Source organism: Monodelphis domestica, chromosome 1 (assembly GCF_027887165.1).
Source record: "Monodelphis domestica isolate mMonDom1 chromosome 1, mMonDom1.pri, whole genome shotgun sequence".
Classification (NCBI taxonomy): Eukaryota; Metazoa; Chordata; class Mammalia; order Didelphimorphia; family Didelphidae; genus Monodelphis; species Monodelphis domestica.
Genome location: NC_077227.1, coordinates 83,317,279 through 83,336,012, shown reverse-complemented (window position 1 = coordinate 83,336,012; position 18,734 = coordinate 83,317,279). Strand labels below are relative to the sequence as shown.

The 18,734-nt window shown below is 36.2% G+C and overlaps 1 protein-coding gene across 7 annotated transcripts in view; it reads right to left on the bottom strand.

Moving 5' to 3' along the window:
* IDE (insulin degrading enzyme) overlaps positions 1 to 18,734 on the bottom strand; it is a 130,970-nt gene that overhangs the window by 10,660 nt on the left and 101,576 nt on the right. For all 7 annotated transcript variants that reach the window (XM_056802483.1, XM_003339947.4, XM_056802479.1 and 4 more), the window contains 6 exons: positions 13,002 to 13,146; positions 9,715 to 9,825; positions 9,284 to 9,404; positions 6,683 to 6,774; positions 3,070 to 3,181; positions 310 to 477 (listed from right to left, as the gene is read on the bottom strand). In XM_056802483.1, the coding sequence (XP_056658461.1) occupies positions 310 to 477; positions 3,070 to 3,181; positions 6,683 to 6,774; positions 9,284 to 9,404; positions 9,715 to 9,825; positions 13,002 to 13,146 (749 nt within the window). The remainder of the gene's footprint in view (positions 1 to 309; positions 478 to 3,069; positions 3,182 to 6,682; positions 6,775 to 9,283; positions 9,405 to 9,714; positions 9,826 to 13,001; positions 13,147 to 18,734) is intronic.

The window sequence follows — 18,734 nt, the reverse complement described above, 5'->3', positions numbered from 1 at the left end:
TTCCCAGGCAGCGAGGCCCAATCCTGAGCTGGATCGCCTAATTCCCAACACGCAGACCCCTAAATGACCTAAATATGAGCCTGCCACTTCACATGTGCCTTTCCTGTCTGTTTCTCCTCTTGAGGTGCACCTTTCTGCTTTCTTCACCTCGAATGTTCAGGGGAGGAAGGGACAATGTCATCATAGTTTTTTTTCTGTACATTGTGTATACTTAAAACGTTCTTCCTGAGAATGATGATTCTTGACCTCACATGAAACTCTGTCCCTTTATTTTTTTCCCTTAAACTGCCTAAGGGGAAGGAAACTCACCTAGCTGTTCCTTGGTACGCAGAGTGTTGAAGCAAGGTTCCGAGATGATCTGGCAGAAGAGCTCCAGGAACATGTTTTCTGAGGTGCTCTGCATGTCTGTTTGGTAATAGATCTCAATGCCACAGTTATTGTGCACTTCGTTCCTCTGCTGATAAACAAACCAGCCTCCTAGGAGAAGTTGCAAAAAGGATGTTGGCCTCCAAAACATAACTCTATTGACAAATCTGGTCAATTTATGAATTATAGAAATCGTTTTACAGTGGAAGGGTTGAAAGGGAGAATAAGGGCTTTCAATCCTCTAGTTCTGCAGGAGAGAAAAATAAGCCCCAAAGAGGAGAAGGGACTGATCTCGAGTCAAGATCAGAACTCAGGTTTCTGACTCCGGCAAAGTTCTCTTTTCATTATATAATAGTGCTTTTTTTTTTTTTAAACTGGGGTTATTCAATTAAGCTTTTTTGGGTAATATTGACCATAATTATAAAGTGCCAGAAAGGTAGGTGAAAGTAATTCATTTACCTAAAATAGAGGGGAACTGAGGGAAACTCAGTAAAGGTACAAAATTTACCTTTTGAGTTTTTGGCAGCAAGGTGGTGCAGTGGACAGAGCGCAGGACATAGGGTCAGGAAGATCTGAGCTCAAATCCCATATCAGAACCTTTTAGCTGTGTGTGACCCTGGGAGCAGGTCATTTAACCTCTGTCTGCCTCAGTTTCCTCATCTGTAAAATGGTAATAATAATAGCACCTATACCTCCCAGGGTTGTTGTGACATTCAAATGAAATAATATTTTTTAAAGTGCACTGTAAAACTTAAAGCACTATATAAATACTAGCTATTATTATTTTACCTACAGAGCATTAATGTTCAAAAAAGTCTGGTACATATACAAATAAGTATATGTGTATTCCTTTTCAACATAAGATTCTATAAAATGAAAAGCTGTATATAACTGTGAGTTATTATAGTTGCATAAGAACTTCTCATTCAGAAAAATGTTCTTAAAAATAGTAAAACTTAAAGACTAAATAAAGTGCAAGGGGCAACTAGGTGGCTCAGTGGATAGAGAGTCAGGCCTGGAGAGAGAAGGTTCTGGGTTCAAACCTGCTCTCAAGACACTTCCTAGCTGTGTGATCCTGGGCAAGTCACTTAATCCCAATTGCCTAGCCATTACTTAGTATCCATTCTAAGGGAGAAATTAGGGATCTCAAAAAAAAAAAGATTATAGCATACTAAGGTGTCTTCCAGCTCAAAAACTAGAATCTTAAATAGTTATCTAATGAATAAACCATTCTCTAGTAAGGAAGGTGCACATCTTTTCTAGTCACTAGTGCACTATTTATTGTAACACCCTCAATTTACCTTAGAATTGTAATTGTTTGTAAATTTGGGGGTTTAAATCTATAGTAATAATTAAAACTCAAGTTCTTAATTGCAATGAGGGAAGAACAAAACTGAAGACATGTTATTTATTTCTCCTTAGACTACCATTGTCAAGCTTATTTTTTTACATTAAAATCTTCTAACTTGATATGGGGCTATTTTTATGTCTATATTTCAAGTCTCACATGATCTATTCAAGAATCTAATTCACTTCCCTAAGCTCTTACCTCTTATCAAGGCAGAAGCTTTAACACATAAAGGTTCCTTGGAAACAGAAGGATAAATAGATGCACTGTTCTTCTCTCAATGGAGTCATGAACAGAAATTCAGTAATTGGCCAAAAGATGTTAAGGGATGAAATACCTCTGCATAAATAAGTAACTTCCACAAATCCAAAAGTTTCTGTAAAATGCTTTCCTTTTATAGAATGAGACATTTTTAGAGGTGGAAAAGATCTTAAAATAATCTAGCCCAGCCCCTCATGTTTAAATGACAGATCTCAAATCTAAAGAGATGAAATGACTTGTCCACAGCCACGCACTGCTAGTATCAAGGTATGGCTAAACTCCTGCCCTGGTCTGCCCTAACTCAATAGCTGGCTGCCACAACATACCACTTGTCATGATCATAAGAAAAGATCTAGAGATTACTGCACTAGCAAACTAGCAACAATAGTTAAGCAAACTGGTGATATCAAAGCCAACAAATACCTGAAACCTTTTATCAGTTAAAATAAGTAAATATCTAAAGGATTTATTTTTTGAGAAAACAATTTTATAGCTATACAGAGAATTCTCAATCTTTCAAATCTAAATGAATGCTTTTTCCATGTTATTTTACATCCTTTGAGAGTAAATATAAAACAACTATGCTACAGATTTGGATTCATTTCCCTTATACCACTGTACAAAGAGAGTTTCCACCATAAAAGTGATAAGGCACAGCAAACTCCAATATATAAGTGGCTGGTATGTGCCATAGTTCAATTTCTCAAAAAGAATGCAAGTAATTTGGTTTCAAACTTTCTTCAAAGACTCTTTCGGGCACCTCATTTTCATAAACAGTTTCAATGTTTGTAAGTAAATGTTACTACATGCTTCATTGACTTTTAAGTCTACTCCCTGGCTCTATTCCACTCAATTCCTAATTTGTTCCCTTCTCAGTTTCCACCCCTGTAAGTGTTTATCCATGCTAGAGTGCTACACTCTTAACCCACCCAACACTAATCCAAATGCCACTCAATTAACAAAATGTTTATTAAGCACATAACATGCACAAGTCCCTCCCATCTAGATGAACAGAAGGAACAGTTTATCATCAACATCCACATAAAGAATCCTGTAAATATAAACTATTCCCACATCATAAAACTGGCACCTACTGTCAGGGAGCTGGACTTCTCTGTATCGTACCAGCTGACTTGGAAGGAGAGGTTTAGTATGAGCATGTTCAATAAGCGTGTCTTCAACCATTTGCATAACTCCTAATGCAGCCTAGGAGGAAAGATATCCATTATTGTATTTTGTACAAATGTACAGATATAACATCTTTGAAAAAGTCATCAGATTTTAAAACCAAGCAAGACTTAGAAAGAGTCACAAAATGTAAAATAAATAATTTTGACTACATCAAATTAAAAAGTTTTAGTACAAACAAACCCAATGTAACTAAAATCAGAAGGAAAGCAACAAATTGGGAAAAAAATCTTCATAAAAACCTCTGACAAAGGTTTAATTACTCAAATTTACAAAGAGCTAAATCAATTGTACAAAAAAATCAAGCCATTCTCCAATTGGTAAATGGGCAAGGGACATGGATAGGCAGTTTTCAGATAAAGAAATCAAAACTATTAATAAGCACATGAAAAAGTGCTCCACATCTCTTATAATCAGAGAGATGCAAATCAAAACAACTCTGAGGTATCACCTCACACCTAGCAGATTGGCTAACATAACAGCTATGGAAAGTAGTGAATGCTGGAGGGGATGTGGCAAAGTAGGGACATTAATTTATTGCTGGTGGAGTTGTGAATTGAGCCAACCATTCTGGAGGGCAATTTGCTATGCACAAAGGGCGACAAAAGACTGTCTGCCCTTTGATCCAGCCATAGCACTGCTGGGCTTGTACCCCAAAGAGATAATAAGGAAAAAAGACTTGTACAAGAATATTCGTAGCTGTGCTCTCTGTGGTGGCCAAAAATTGGAAAATGAGGGGATGCCCTTCAATTGGGGAATGGCTGAACAAATTGTGGTATATGTTGGTGATGGAATACTATTGTGTTCAAAAGAATAATAAAGTGGAGGAATTCCATGGAGACTGGAACAACCTCCAGGAAGTGATGCAGAGCAAGAGGAGCAGAACCAGGAAAACATTGTACACAGGGACTGATACATTGTGGTACAATCGAAGGTAATGGACTTCTCCATTAGTGTCAATGCAGTGTCCCTGAACAATCTGCAGGGATCTAAAAAACACTATCCACAAGCAAAGGATAAACTGTGGGAGTAAAAACACCGATGAAAAGCAACTGCTTGACTACAGGGGTGGAGAGGATATGACTGAGGAGAGACTCTAAAGGAACACTCTAATGCAAATACCAACAACATGGAAATGGGTTTGAATCAAGAACACATGGACACATGTGATACCCAGTGGAACTGCGCGTGGGCTATGGGAGAGGTGGTGGGAGAGGGGGGAAGGGAAGAAAAGAAAATGATCTTTGTTTCCAATGAATAATGTTTGGAAATGACCAAATAAAAATTAAAAAAAGAAAAAAAGAAAAGAAAGTTAACAAAATATATAAGCTGATAAATAGTAATATTAAAGAATATATACATGAAATTTTAGAAACAAACTTTTAAAAGCCAAAGAAGCTTAGGTATTGTACAACCTTTACATATACTTATGTGCAAAAAATATATAAATTTAAATATTCATATGCTATAACTATCAATATTTATTATATTTTGATTTCTAAATAAAGCTCACCAAATTTCTTAAAAAAAAGAAAAAGTCATCAGAGTCTATCAATGCATACTTCTTCCAGGGCAACCCATCCAAAGAAAAACAATCCAGTTCTCATAATGGAAACATTCATAAAAATTTATTCCTATCCCTAGATAAATGCATTTTTCTTAATCAAATTCTTCAATACAGTGAAGTTTCAGTGGAAGCATATGTCATTACAAACTAACATAATACTTTGTTGTTCTCGCTATGTGAAATGGTAAGGATAAGGAGAAAGTCAAGTCTTATATTATCAAGATTCCATAGCTGGCAGGGTCAGAGCAGCTGGAGCCCATATGGACCCAAATCATCCAGAAAGCATTATAAACCAATGTGAAGGTATTCTCTCAGGAGAGAAGTTTTGGATGACAGGTGAGCAATGTTGCATTAACTGTCACATGTCACTTATGACAATTTCTTTTGCTTAAATGTATTTTTGACGAGTTAGGGTCTAGTCATCAGAGATGTCATAAGAATAGGGAAGTGTCAAGTTTTTTTTTAGAAGTATCACTAATATAACATTAAAAATGAAGAGTGAAAATAACACATTTCTTTTTTCTGAACTTATTTAAACAGTGTCAGATTGCCCCAGCATTCACTCATTCCTCTAATGGGTTGCTATGGTATTTGGCAATCAGAGACATTTCATAAAATGGACATATACAGCTGGGAAAAGAGGATCAGAGCAGAGAAGTAAGTAAGAAGGAGAAGGGATGATTAAAGTAGAAGATTTAATGAGGAAGGGGAAAGTGCATCACTACCAATTGTGACAGATATGATGAGTTAACTTAATTTGACTAATTCCACCTTTAAAGAGTAAAAACAAAATAAAACAATGCCTTGTACATGATAGGTGATTGATAAATATTAAAAGAATAAATTTTGAAGAAAAAAGTAGCTAGAGATATTTTAGTGTTGTTTCAGAACATGTGAAACTTTCAATTTCAATCTCAGTGGGAAAAACACATAGCTCAACCTAACTTTTAAAGATGAAACCAGTGCAACCTGAAGATGAAAATAGCAATATGTGATAAGGGGGTTTAGAAACCAGCAAGAATTGAATCCACCCATCTAGGAAGCTCAATACTTGTCTGACTCTCTAGCAACCCCTAGTTGAACTGAAGTCAGGAAGACCAGAATTCCAAGATGTACACTGACACTTAATAGCTGTATGACTATGGGAAAAATCTCTTAACCTCTCTGAGCCCCAGTTTCTTCATCTGTAAAATGATCATAGTAATATCTGCAATACCTACATCTCAGGTTGTCAGGAGCATCAAATTAGATAAGTAGGGAAAATGCTTTAGAAACCTTAAAGTGTTATATAAATATCTGCTATTGTTATTAACAGCAGTAAATTGGGGGACATCTAATGGTTCCATAGATTGAGAGCCAGGCTTAGAGATGGGAGGTCTTGGGTTCAAATCTGGCTTGAAGACACTTCCTAGCTATGTGACTCCGGGGCTCTCATTGCCTAGCCCTTACCACTCTTCTGCCCTGGAAACAAAACACAGTACTGATTCTAAGACAGAAGATAAGTATGGGTTTAAAAAAAATTGTAGCTCTGGAGAAGGAGAGAGTATCAAACTGACTAAACAGAGTAAGTAGAGGTAACCTCTGGTTTTAGGGAGGTACCAGCTGCTGGAAAAGTAGGAGGAGTTTAGTCTCAGAGTAAAGATTTTTATATTTAAAATGTCCTGGCAGTCAAGGAAATGGAACCTTGGTTAAGCAAGTTTATTTTACTCCATACCCCTGCCTTTGACTAGCTCTACGAAGTAGACTAAGGTCAGCAGAACAGCCTGACCATATCACAGAATCACAGAATCCTGCTATTGGAAAGCACTTTATATACCATTTATTCAAATCCAAAGTTAAACAGGAGCTGCATAAACCCTTTTAATATACTTCTAAGTATGAGTGAAACTATACCCAGAATTGCTCCACAAAGAACTAAGGAAACCTAAAGACATAATAAAAATGCCACAAACCTGTTTTGTGATATTTCCATGAAGAAGGGCTTCAATGTGTAACCGTGATAAGAGTTGAGGTATAAAGGCCTTAAGGCGAGGGAGAGTAACATCTATAATGTTAAGATAACATTAATTCAATAACAAAGTTAAATATTAAAATATATAAAAGCCAAAAATAATTTGAATTACCCATCCACCTTTGAATTTACCAGTATTTAAGTGAAATAAATTCTCCATCCCTGCTGTAAAGAAACCTACTAAAAACAATTTCTAGATGAGTGGTGGTGGTGAAGGGGAGAAGTAAATGTGATGTTAATACTGAAAGTAAACTTCTCCACTAAATGGCATAAGAAGGAAACGTCTGTGATCAGAATGTGTCGAAAGGGGTCAGTCTTAGCTTGAAAGAGTTATGTTCTAGAACTATATGGAGCTATTCCAAATCCAGGCCACTAAGAATTTCTGGTATATGCTTTTCCAGTATGAGTACATGAAAATTTCAAGTAGTGACAAAGGCTTAGGGTATAGTAGCTGTACATGTATGCCTCAAGCAAACTGGACAAATAACTATAATTTGAACACATCCTGGGACTTGCTATCTTCTATGCCTTTGCTCAAAACGATTCCTTACACCTTCAGTGCCTTCTCTGTTTACCTACAGAACACTTCTTCCACCACTAAAACTAATTGTAAATAGTAACCCATCCATTCCTATTCCCCATCTCCAAAAAAACCTCTCTCAATATTGCCATGTTGGTGAAACTTTTAAACCTAAAGTTTTTACACTTAACTTTGATACTTCTCTCTGTCCTCTCTACTATGCTAGTCGTGCACTATTTCACATTATAATTATATTCAAGTGAATCACATTCCTCTAGCAGACTATGAATTTCTAAGAAGGTAGGAATTAGGGTAGATTCTTCTTAAAGTTTGATTCTTCCCCGTATCTCTAGCATGATGCTCTGGCACACCACAGGTAAATGTTGTTTTAAATAAATGGTGGTTTAAGTGAATGAATAGAATACCATTTATTGGAGAAGAGGGAGGAAAGCTTCAAATGATTACTATCACAAAAGTATATTTTCAGAGGGAATTCTTGGTTGCTATGTTTTGTCTGCTTTACTTAAAATTCACTTGTCATTTGCCCAACGCTATATTCAGTTAAAAAATTATTCTATTTTCCTATCATGGTGAACGTCTATTTATTCACTTGACAAAATAGTGACAACCACTCAGATAGTGTTGGAAGATACAACATTAGCAAATAACTAAATAAAAAGCATGTGATTTACAAATCATATATAGAAAAAAATACATTAACTATTCCATTAAATGGTTTTCACAATTTTCACATAAATGCAAAGGCTTTCCTTCTAAAACTGTCAGTTTACTTATTCTGATTGGGTTAACTGCTGGAGCAGTACTACTAAGGAAAGCCTGAGTTTGTTAAAAACAAAAAACACAAAAAAGGGAGAAAAAAGAAGCCATACAAATGAAGGAAATGCCCCACTTCCTTTCTAATGAAGAGGGATCAAAAAGCATTTTAATGTTATTGAAGAGGTATTTTGTTGGATACCTTTGTGGTCATCCCCTACAGGAAAGGTGCCAAGGAGAAAAGGAAAGCCTGGACATAGTCTCGAGAAGTCTAGAAGTGTTAAAAAACTAAATCAAACCAAACCAAACTCTAGTTGAATTATTCAAGGAAACCTAAAAGATAAATAAAAGAGGCACTTAGCACTCAGTATGCTTTCTGGTCTTTAAGCAGACTTCTAATAGCTCTGAAGACTTCAGATCAGGCAATAGGACAAGTACTTTTAGGTTCTACCCATGTTTTCTAATAGTCATGAATTAAATTACATAACTGATTTGGCTCAAAAGAATAGTAGGTCCTGAATGTGGAATAGCCCTAAACTTAATTTTTCAGCCTTTGTGAATGGTGACTCTAAAATCTACATCATTAAATTTCAACTGTCCTGTACATGAGTAAAAACATATAAGCTGATGATTTTAATGAAGGTGTAAGAGCTCTAAATGTTTTAAAAGCCACTGTATAACAAACCCAAATAATTTTAGACAATCTCCACTGACGTCCTTTCTACTTTCCAGGTCACACAATAGACATCTGGGAAATCCTACTAAGGTGGAAAGGCTTTAAATATGAGCCTAGTGATGGACAATAGGTTGATCATTCAAGGAACAACTCATCTAAGTTCAGAGAGTCTTACCAATTAGCTGGAAGGTGATGACAAATATTTTTGGGTATAGCAAGCCACAAGACCATCTACTGAGTCATCAGGGAGCTATGCTCTGCAATGGCAGTCATGAAACCACAAGTTACTGATATTGGGGGCTTTTTTAAACCTTTACTTTCCATCTTAGAACCACTATACTGGTTCCAAGGCAGAAGAGTAGTAAGGGCTGGGCAATGGGAGTTAAGTGACTTGCCCAGGGTCACACAGCTATGAAGTGTCTGAGGCCAGGTTTGAACCTAGGGCCTCCTGCCTCGGGGCCTGGCTCTGCATCCACTGAGTACCCTTAGCTGCCCCCATTGATGTATTATTGAAATTACACCAGACAAAAAAACTCATAATGTTAAGACTAAGGTGGGTAAAGGAATCTCACCATCTAGGGCTTCTTTTAATTCATCTTTGGTCCAGGCTACTTCAGTCATTAACAGTCGGAGGTAATACATAGCATGCTGGTGAGGTTGTTCAGCTCGAAAGTTGTTAAGCGATCGCATATACTGTGTGAAGGATGAGGTATGTATCAAACCAATTAGTCATAAAAAATATTTTTGTATCTTTGTAAAAGTTATCTTTTCACAATACATACTATCATGATTCGAGGATATTTGTTCTTCGATTTAAGAGATACTCTCTCCAGTTATGCATAAGTAAATACTTCTCTGGCATTTAATAGGTAGAGCCAAGAGCATCTTTATGGCATCCTGACTGCCGCCTCTTGGAATCAATCTGACAACACTGCAGTTACTCCTTCCAAATGTCTAGGATTCAACCAATCTGACCTTTGAGTGGAGACTACAGAAAACTTACCGCTTCCTTGATAATTTCAAATCTTTTTTCATCAATCTCAAAGGTGGCCATTTTCTCAATAATCTTCTTTAGTAAAATAGGCTGCTTGTCATTGTATCCTTTCACAGACAGCTACAGAAAGAGTTCAGGTTGTTATAAATTCTTAAGTATTAAGGAAAGATTTCCAAGCATACAAAGTTCAGCTTTTAACATTCAGAAAACTCTAAAACAGATTATATACAAAAAAGAAATTCAGAGTAAAAAAGATTCATTTAACTCATTACATAAATAACACCTAACATCTTTATCCATCACGATTATGCCAACAAATGTTGCTGCCAGAACATAATAATACACAATGGGCATATTTACATGAAACCATCAGAAATTATGATGGCAAGTCACCACACTATTTTATTATTTAAATTTCCAGTGAAAACTAAGACAGTTTCTAGGTTTTAACTTTAAAAATACTTTTTGAAGAAGAGAAGGCCTACTGGGGAGATTTGTAAGGCAATATTTAGTGTAGTAGACATTTGCTGTGCTTTATCATATTGTTCTAATTAGCATAAGTCTTTTATAAGAGAAAGACAAAACAAAATGGATTTCTGAAAAACACAGGATTGGCTGCTCTGCTACTCTTGTACCTTATATATGTCATTTCTTACCAGAACCCTACCCTCTCTATTTGTTGGTTCAAATTGATTTCCAAATATGAAAAGATAATGGCTCAAATATGGGCACAGACACATAGGATTTAGGACTTGAAGGGACCATAGAAATCATTTAGTCCAAACACATCATTTAATAGATGCAGAAACTAAGGCCCAAGAAAGAGAAGACGCTTGTCCAGGGTTCTACAGACAGTCAAAGTAGCCAGGTAGAGTTTCCATCAGAAATCTTGGGATTCCAAATCCACTGAGCCTTCACATTTCTAGAGTTAATTGACTGCCTTTATATTTTCAGTAGTGCTAATTTTCCTGCTTGGACAGAAACCTCTCAAAGAGAAAAGATCACGTAGCCAGGGGCACATAGCCACAGAAGAGCCAGGACTGGAACCTGGGACTTTAGACTGCTTAAACTCCCCAGTAGAGCACAACCCCAGAGCTAGATCTCTGGCATTTTCCTTGGAGATGTACATCTCCTGGGGCATGTTTCATTCAGAAGTACTTAAGTAGTGCTTAAGTACATACAGTAACTTCATGAAATACTCAGACATCCAAGCAGCAAGGCCGAGAGTAGAGATGTAGAGATGCTGGAGACCAAGATTTCTCCTTCTTCTGCTAGTTCTGCCACTGTCAAGACTAGGTGACTAAGGGCAAGACTTTATGTTATTTCAGTGTTTTCTTAAATACCTCACAAGGTGCTTCTGAGGAAAACACTAGATAAACCAACTTTATCCTTACTCGGAGATTATCAAATAGAAGCAAAACTATTTCCTTCCAAATAGAAAAGGAAGTATTGATGTTAAAAGTCCTTTATTACTAGAATTTGAGAAGATTCATCAGTAAATAGAATTATCTATATCCCACTTAAAAATACAATTTTTGCTTTAAATGCTAGTTAGGAAAAATTGCCTAGTTGTAACCCTTTTATTTTACCACCAAGGATCTTGGAGTCTGATGTCCTTTGGGACCCTCACTAGATCTCAGTTTGCTCATCTATAAAACCAAAAGGTTAGACTAGCCTCTGAAGCTGTAAATAGATTTACAGCTGAAAATCTATGATCCTACAAGAGGCAACGTGTCTTGTCTTAAGATCTAGTTACCAAGTGGCAGAATCAGGGAATGACTAAAATCTCAACTCCTAAGCTAGGACTAGAGGGTAGACAAGGCTGGACTTGGCTGGACCAGGGGTTGGAGGAACATGGTGGTAGGAGGAGAGAAGGGAGCAAAGAGACAATTTCTGTCCTTTATACCTGTTGCCGCCTTTGAACTTTAAAAATATGAATAATTCTTTGAGAAAGAACTATCTTATCATATAAGAATATAAAACCAAACCACTGGTGATGAAATTTGATAAAGGCATAGAAAGTCACTACAATAAAGAGACCTTTTAGCTGAGAATTCCAAAGATTATATGCAGCAGATTATCTATATCAGGTTGCTCCTGAATTATAAAGTATAGAAGATGAATGTACACTACCAAAAGAATGTTAATTTAGAAATGAACTGCATGCCAAACGGGGTGAAAATGCTTTAGTTTTAACAAATTTAAAGAAGAAAGTTTCAGATCTTTCTAGAGATACTCTATGTTGATAATGCTTTAAAAGTCATAGCACATATATTTTCAAGGAAAGCAAAGAGCTCATACACTCATGCATACAGGCTTTCTGAATCTTTGAAAAAAAATGTCAAAAACAGAATTATATTTTCCTTTGTAGATGTTAATTTTTCTATAAGCATGGGAAAAGTAACATGCTTTTAGTATGAATCAATGTCAAACATCTAAAACAGGTAAAGAATGCAAGTGAAGATAGCTCACACACATTTATAGACAAACAGCTTGATAACTAATCATTAATGCTTCAAATGTAGTTGCATTTCTCATCCAAGAGAAAAGATGCAAAGAGAAAAATATCAACCATCTCACTTAGAAATGCAGTAGTTAATGTTTTCCCAAGCTCGAGAAAAGGCTTTTATGCTATTCATGTGTCTTTTTGGTCTTCCATTTTTTACTTACAAGTATTGCATTCATTCCTGATGCAATGCCATAGTTCAAACCTGAGAGGTGAGCTGCATATGTATACTCTTTTAAATCATCCTTCAATAACCTGATAAACAGGTATGTCATGTTGCAATGGAGAGGATCAGCATAAATGTAGCGACTAACAAAAAGAAAAACAAAAGAAATGCTTTGATACCTCAAGGGGTGACATGATAATGAAGAAACATGACTGAAGAGTATGAATATGCAGCCTCCTGGCCTGGATTTCAAGGAAAAGAATGTAAGAGAACATTTTATTTCAGGCTGATAGGAAGAATTTTATTCCCCTCCTTTTGAAACTTTGACTTCTGAAACCAAAATGGACAAAGCTAACCATAGATAGGGGTCTAAAACTGTATCTGGCAAGAAAAACCTTATGATCTAATTAAAGAGATGGAGGAAAAAAAGAACTGGCTTACAGGAATAGAAATATCACTGAAGACCTAGAATGAGAGCGAACTTAAAATGTAAGAGATGAGAAAATATAATTAGTCAAAGATTAAAAAAAGAAATTAAATTCATATCCTCCATTAAAAATGCTTCCATCAAATCAATATAAAATAGTGTTGATCAGTGGAAGGCTCTAGAATCTGGGTACTTACATACATCCCATAGATGGTATTTTGGAGGTCATAGCTCAAGCCAGCAAGCTCTGCTGCATATGCATACTCGTTGAGGGAGTCTTTGAGTAGCTCAAGGTACAAATAGGCCATGTTACAGTGCAAGGGATCCACATAAGCAAATGGGCTGGAAGAAAACGTGCAAAGTAAAAGAGCTGGTTTATTATTTCCCAGTTTGGTTCGGCCTTTTTAGATGGAACGCAAGACACACAGTTGGGCCATCTACTTTGTGGAGGATCTATCTCTCTACATATAAAATTCAATCTTGATAATCCGCTTGAGTAGGGAGGTAGAATCACAGAACGTATATTGAACCATTCAGCTTGTGCTTAATAGGATGAAGAAGGTACATGGATCATTGAGAAACACAGTCTGGGGATTTGGATAGACTCAGAGAAATCCGAGGCTATTCCATGCCTATGGCATAGACAGAGCCATCCAACATCTCTGAGAAGCATCATCTGGCCAGTGCTTAAAGATCATTAGTACGGGAGAGCTCATTATCTCATCAGGCAGCCCCTTCCAATGTGGAGTGGGCAGCACTGACTGTAAGCAAGCTCCTTCTAACTGAGCTGAAAACTGGCTCCATAGCACTTCCCCCAAAGGTCTCATTTCTGTTCTCTGGACCAAACAGAATATGTAATTTTCCTATTCCATAAGTCTTTAGATGCTGGAAAGTAATTTTTTCCTATTAAATCTTCTCTTTAAGCTAAATTTAATGGATTCCTAGGCTGCATAATTTTTGAGTTTCCACTATCCTAACCTGATCTCGCCTCCTCTAGATGTGCTACAATTTGTCCTAAAAATACACACATGAATCCAAAATAACAACTGTGATCTGGCCAGATTAACCTTCACTGCTTTAGACACTACTTCTAGTAAGATAGCCTAAATTTTCATTGCCTTTATTAGCTAACACACCATGCTATGGACTCATTCTGAATTATAATTTAGCACCCCCATCTTTGAACCTTTAGAACTGATCTGAGAGCTTCAATATTTATTCTCAGAGCCAGTCTCCAACCTAGAACAATTCGTATCTTTTTGGATTTCAACAATGTTCTAGTTTATTAGGTAACACCTTCCAGCATTATGTTGTCCAAAACTGTGATGAACATGTCAACTAAGTCTGTACCCAAGTTGATAAAAATGTTAAACTGAATTATTCCCTCCAAATGCCACGGAGAGCCACACTTATAACTACTATGAATTGCAACAGAGCAGATGGGCAGTGAGACTGACCCCAAAAAAGACACTGCAAAACTCTGCTTTTCCTGTGCTCCCTCCTCTGAGGAGGATCATATAGTTGGATGTTATATGGCTGCTGGGGAAGAAGCTGTTTCCTACTAAGACAAACTTCAATGAGAGGAAGGAATTTTTTACTTTTCCAAGTCCAGGAGGAAACAAGCTTGAATGGGAGAATTGACAACTTTAAATATGCTGCTTCAGTTTTTTTTACCCCAATGCCAGCATAAACAAGTTATCCAACTATTTTCACATTGGGCAATTTGCAACACATGACTGTGCAGAAGACAAGTAAGTGAGTAAAAACCATTTAATGCTCACTTTAATTCCCTTCTTTTAACAAAGGTGGAAAAATGAAACCCAAAAAGATAAAAGTGACTTTTCCAAAGTCACTCAGTTGGTAGAATTTAAGCCAAAACCAGGCTTCTGAGCTCCATCCCACCATGCCACAAATTATACCATGCTATAAATTATTACCTAAAATGCAGAAGGAACAAAATAGTGAACATGATCTAGACATTTAATTCTACGGAAATAGATTAATTCTAAGTCAATTAACTATTGATATCAAAGCCAATTTTTAACCTATGTTGATGTCAAAGTTAAAATACGTGTTTAAACACTGAAAGGGGAAAAAACCTAGTGTTTTTTGTTGTCTTCCAAATTTAAGTGCCTGCTTTGTTCATATTTAAAATGTGATTACATAATACCTTCATAAATCACAAGAAAAAAGTATAAAGAAATCACTTATCAAAAATGATAAATTTCGGGGGCAGCTGGATGGCTCAGTGGATTGATAATCAGGCCTAGAGATGGGAGGTCCTAGGTTCAAATCTGGCCTCAGACACTTCCCAGCTGTGGGACCCTGGGCAAGTCACTTAACCCTCATTGCCTAGCCCTTACCACTCTTCTGAAGCCTTGGAACCAATACACAGTATTAACTCCAAGATGGAAGGTAAGGGTTTAAATTTCTTAGGAAGCTTTAAAAGACATGTAAAAAAAATTACTCTTTAGAAAATAGAAAATTCTATTCTCACTCTAAAGTTTAAAATTTTCCTTTATCATTCCTTCTTTTCAATAGAGATTTGCTTTTAAAACACAGTCATTATTGAAAATTTTGTGTGCATTGCCCAGTTTAGCAACAGATGATGTTGTCCCACAAAAATAATATTGTAATTGGTGGTTAGGGTCCCAACCACAAAAGCTATAATGTAATTTATGTACAGTATTAATAGCATTAGAGAACGAATTTGCTACATAAACTGTTCATTTTCCACTTTTTAAGTTCCAACTTAAAAATACACTAGAAATACAACCTGAACCACCCCAAAGCCCTCTAGGTCCAATACTGAGCCAGAAATCCTTTTTTGCCCCTTTTATCTGACAGTATTAATAGTGAGTGACTCCCTTGCAACTCCTCATAACAGTGAGAATAAGGACAATTCCTAGAGCCTCTAAGGGTCTAGGGCAGGGGTCCCCAAATTGAGGACCCCCAAGGCCATTTATCCAGCCCCCACCACACTTCCGGAAGGGACACCTCTTTCATTGGTGTGGTGGTCAGTGAGAGGAGCACTGTATGTGGCGGTGCTGCAAAGCATAGCATCGCTCACAAATAGTACTACTTCCAATGACATAATCCTTTGCGTTCTGCCTTGTTCTGAGAGTAACAGGAGAATGAGGTGCCGTGCAAAGGATTATGTGGCTGCCCAATGGAAGATATCAGCAAGGTGAGCAGCGATCTGGGGGAGGGGATTATGCACTATGTATACTGCTGCCCGGTATAGTGGTGGCAGTGATGGGCCTGTGCAAGGTGTGACAGGCCCATCACAGCCAGCGCTGCAGCCTCCGCTATCTCAGACAGTGGTATACAGATTTGTTCATAGTTTGTTTTTTTTTTATAGTCCGGCCCTCCAACAGTCTGAGGGACAGTGAACTGGCCCCCTGTGTAAAAAGTTTGGGGACCCCTGGATTAGGAGCACAAAGTGAAAAACCAATGGTGGGAGTGGCTAAAGTCCACAGTGATGTCAGCATTGAGAATGGAGGCTCTTGCTGTGGTGACCTAGTCAGCTTTATGATTGATAAGTCAAGTATTCATTGCCCAAGAAGTGCTTATATTGTCATTCTGATTTCAGATCACAAATAGACAACTAACTTAATAATCGGTGATGTTTTTTAAAAGACACAAAAAGTCTCAGTTATTCTTTATGACAATTTCCTTTCTATGCTTTGGGAGAAAAAAATACCCTCAAATAAAAGAAAAAAACTCTCAGAAGAGGGTAGAAGGAAATTTGGAAGGTTATTGAATGTGACTACTGCTTCCAGGAGTCAGTTTTTACATGTAATCAAAATCCTCACAGAATCCTTTTCTCCATTTCAGGAAAATTCCTAGAACTAGCAACCCATTCCTGTGAGAAACAAAGTCACTTCTTCCTTATAGCACATCTGAATCCTTTATGTTATAGCATAAACATTTCTTTTTATTCTGTTAGAAAATTTAAAATATTTTTATATCAAAGCATTATTACAAAATAATTAAATCTATTAAAATTATAACAACAAAAAGGAAATAGAATTTATAAATTCAAATAAGTGTTATTTTTCAAAACAGCAACCCTGGGGAGGTCCTATCTTTATTCCAATCAAATTTTTATTGCTCACATTTTAGGAACTATTCTAAAAAAAAGTTTAATACCTTATTATGTTTTTTATTTTGCAATCACTTCCTAGTTATCTCTCTACTCATAGCATCCTCTATTTATAACTAAAAATAAAATAAAAGTACTAGATAAGCAAATTGTCAGCTACAGTACTTATAACTATAAGAGCATAGCATGGCAACATTACACACTTGTAATTCATCATTGCTTCATCAAGAAGAAAGCAGTGTTGCACTGACAATCTCCTAGAACCAATGCTGATCAATGCCTTTTATCTGAGATCCCCTGTCCTTTAGTGTTGGTCTTAATTTATACATTACTGTAGTCCTTGTTTTAGTGGTGCAAGTTTTCTGTGAGGACTGTCTTCAGAGTCAATTTATGAGCCATACACATGTATAGGTGTCACTACTTTATAGTCACATGTAATTTCAGAACAAAACCAGAATTGTTCAGATTGTCATCTATCCCATTCAACTTGGAATGACCTTCTAAATATAAAATTCATTGTCAAAGGATGAAGGCTATCTATTATTTAGAGTAAACTAAAAAAAAAATACATACCAGGTTCTGTCACCCATCCCAAAAATAGTCTAAAAAGGTTTTGCCCAGTGGCAACTTCAATGGAATAAAATGGATAGCTTTCCAAAGGGACTACTTTAAAATAGGGCAACGGTATCTTGGTTGCATAAATTCTAGTACATTTGTTTAAATATTGATATTACCCTTTGATTTTCTAATCTTGTCACCCATATGTCTCTGAAAACATAAAAATTGTAGCTGGTTTTAAAAACCACAAATGAATTTTGATACATACATTAATTATCAATTTATTCTACAGATGATGAGGGTCTCCTTTGCTGGGCAATTGTCAAGAATACAAAAGAAAAAACTCCCATTAGGTTTGACAAAAAAATCTAATGTGTATCATTAGCCATTGGAATATTATAAACTTTTCATTTTCTTAAAAAATGTTAATGTGAAAATGATAAGCATACAAAGTTTGCTTTATACTAATCTTGACTGTCTCCAAAATTTAACATGAAAGTCAATGTGTCATTTATAAATGACTTAGCTATTCTTAGCACTGTAGTGATCTAAGACAATCCTCAAGGACTCACAATGAAAAAACACCATCTGTATCCCGAGAAAATTAATGCACTAAACCATGTATGAATTTTGTGCTACAAAACATAATTTCTGAACTACCACAATTTTTGTACAACTTTTAGGGAAACAGCCATTTTTTAATTTAAAGATTCTTTTTGCTTTTCCCCCCAAAAAAGATGTGTGACAAGACATCACACATCTACACAATTTATTTCAGGTTCTTCTGCTTCAAATATGGAAAGAAAAACCCTAAAAATCACTGCATTTAAAAAGCTAGTGACCACAGTGATGGCATTTAAACCCATACTGATCTTAAGAATAATTTTCTATTTGCTTTAAAAATCCGATAATTATGAAATCCAAGAACAAATGTTTCTCAACAAATTATTGTAACAGAACCTGGTGATAAAAATATCTTCCCAATTAGAACAATAATCGATTTAGATTAATGAAAACATAAAATGAGAAATTATTCACTAATAAAATTTTACTAAGATTTTTCCTTCCTTTTAAATGAGAATAAGACAGGCTGGCAATTAGTACAATTTTACAGGAAAGAAAAGAGCCTGAAGAAATCATTTAGCCCATTTGCCTGACTCTAGGCAAGGCTATTTACTACTCATGGAAAAATTCTCTACTTTTTCTTTAATGATAATAACCTTCTCCACAATCCTCAGGCTTTTAAGTCTGTCCTAAAAAAAAAAAA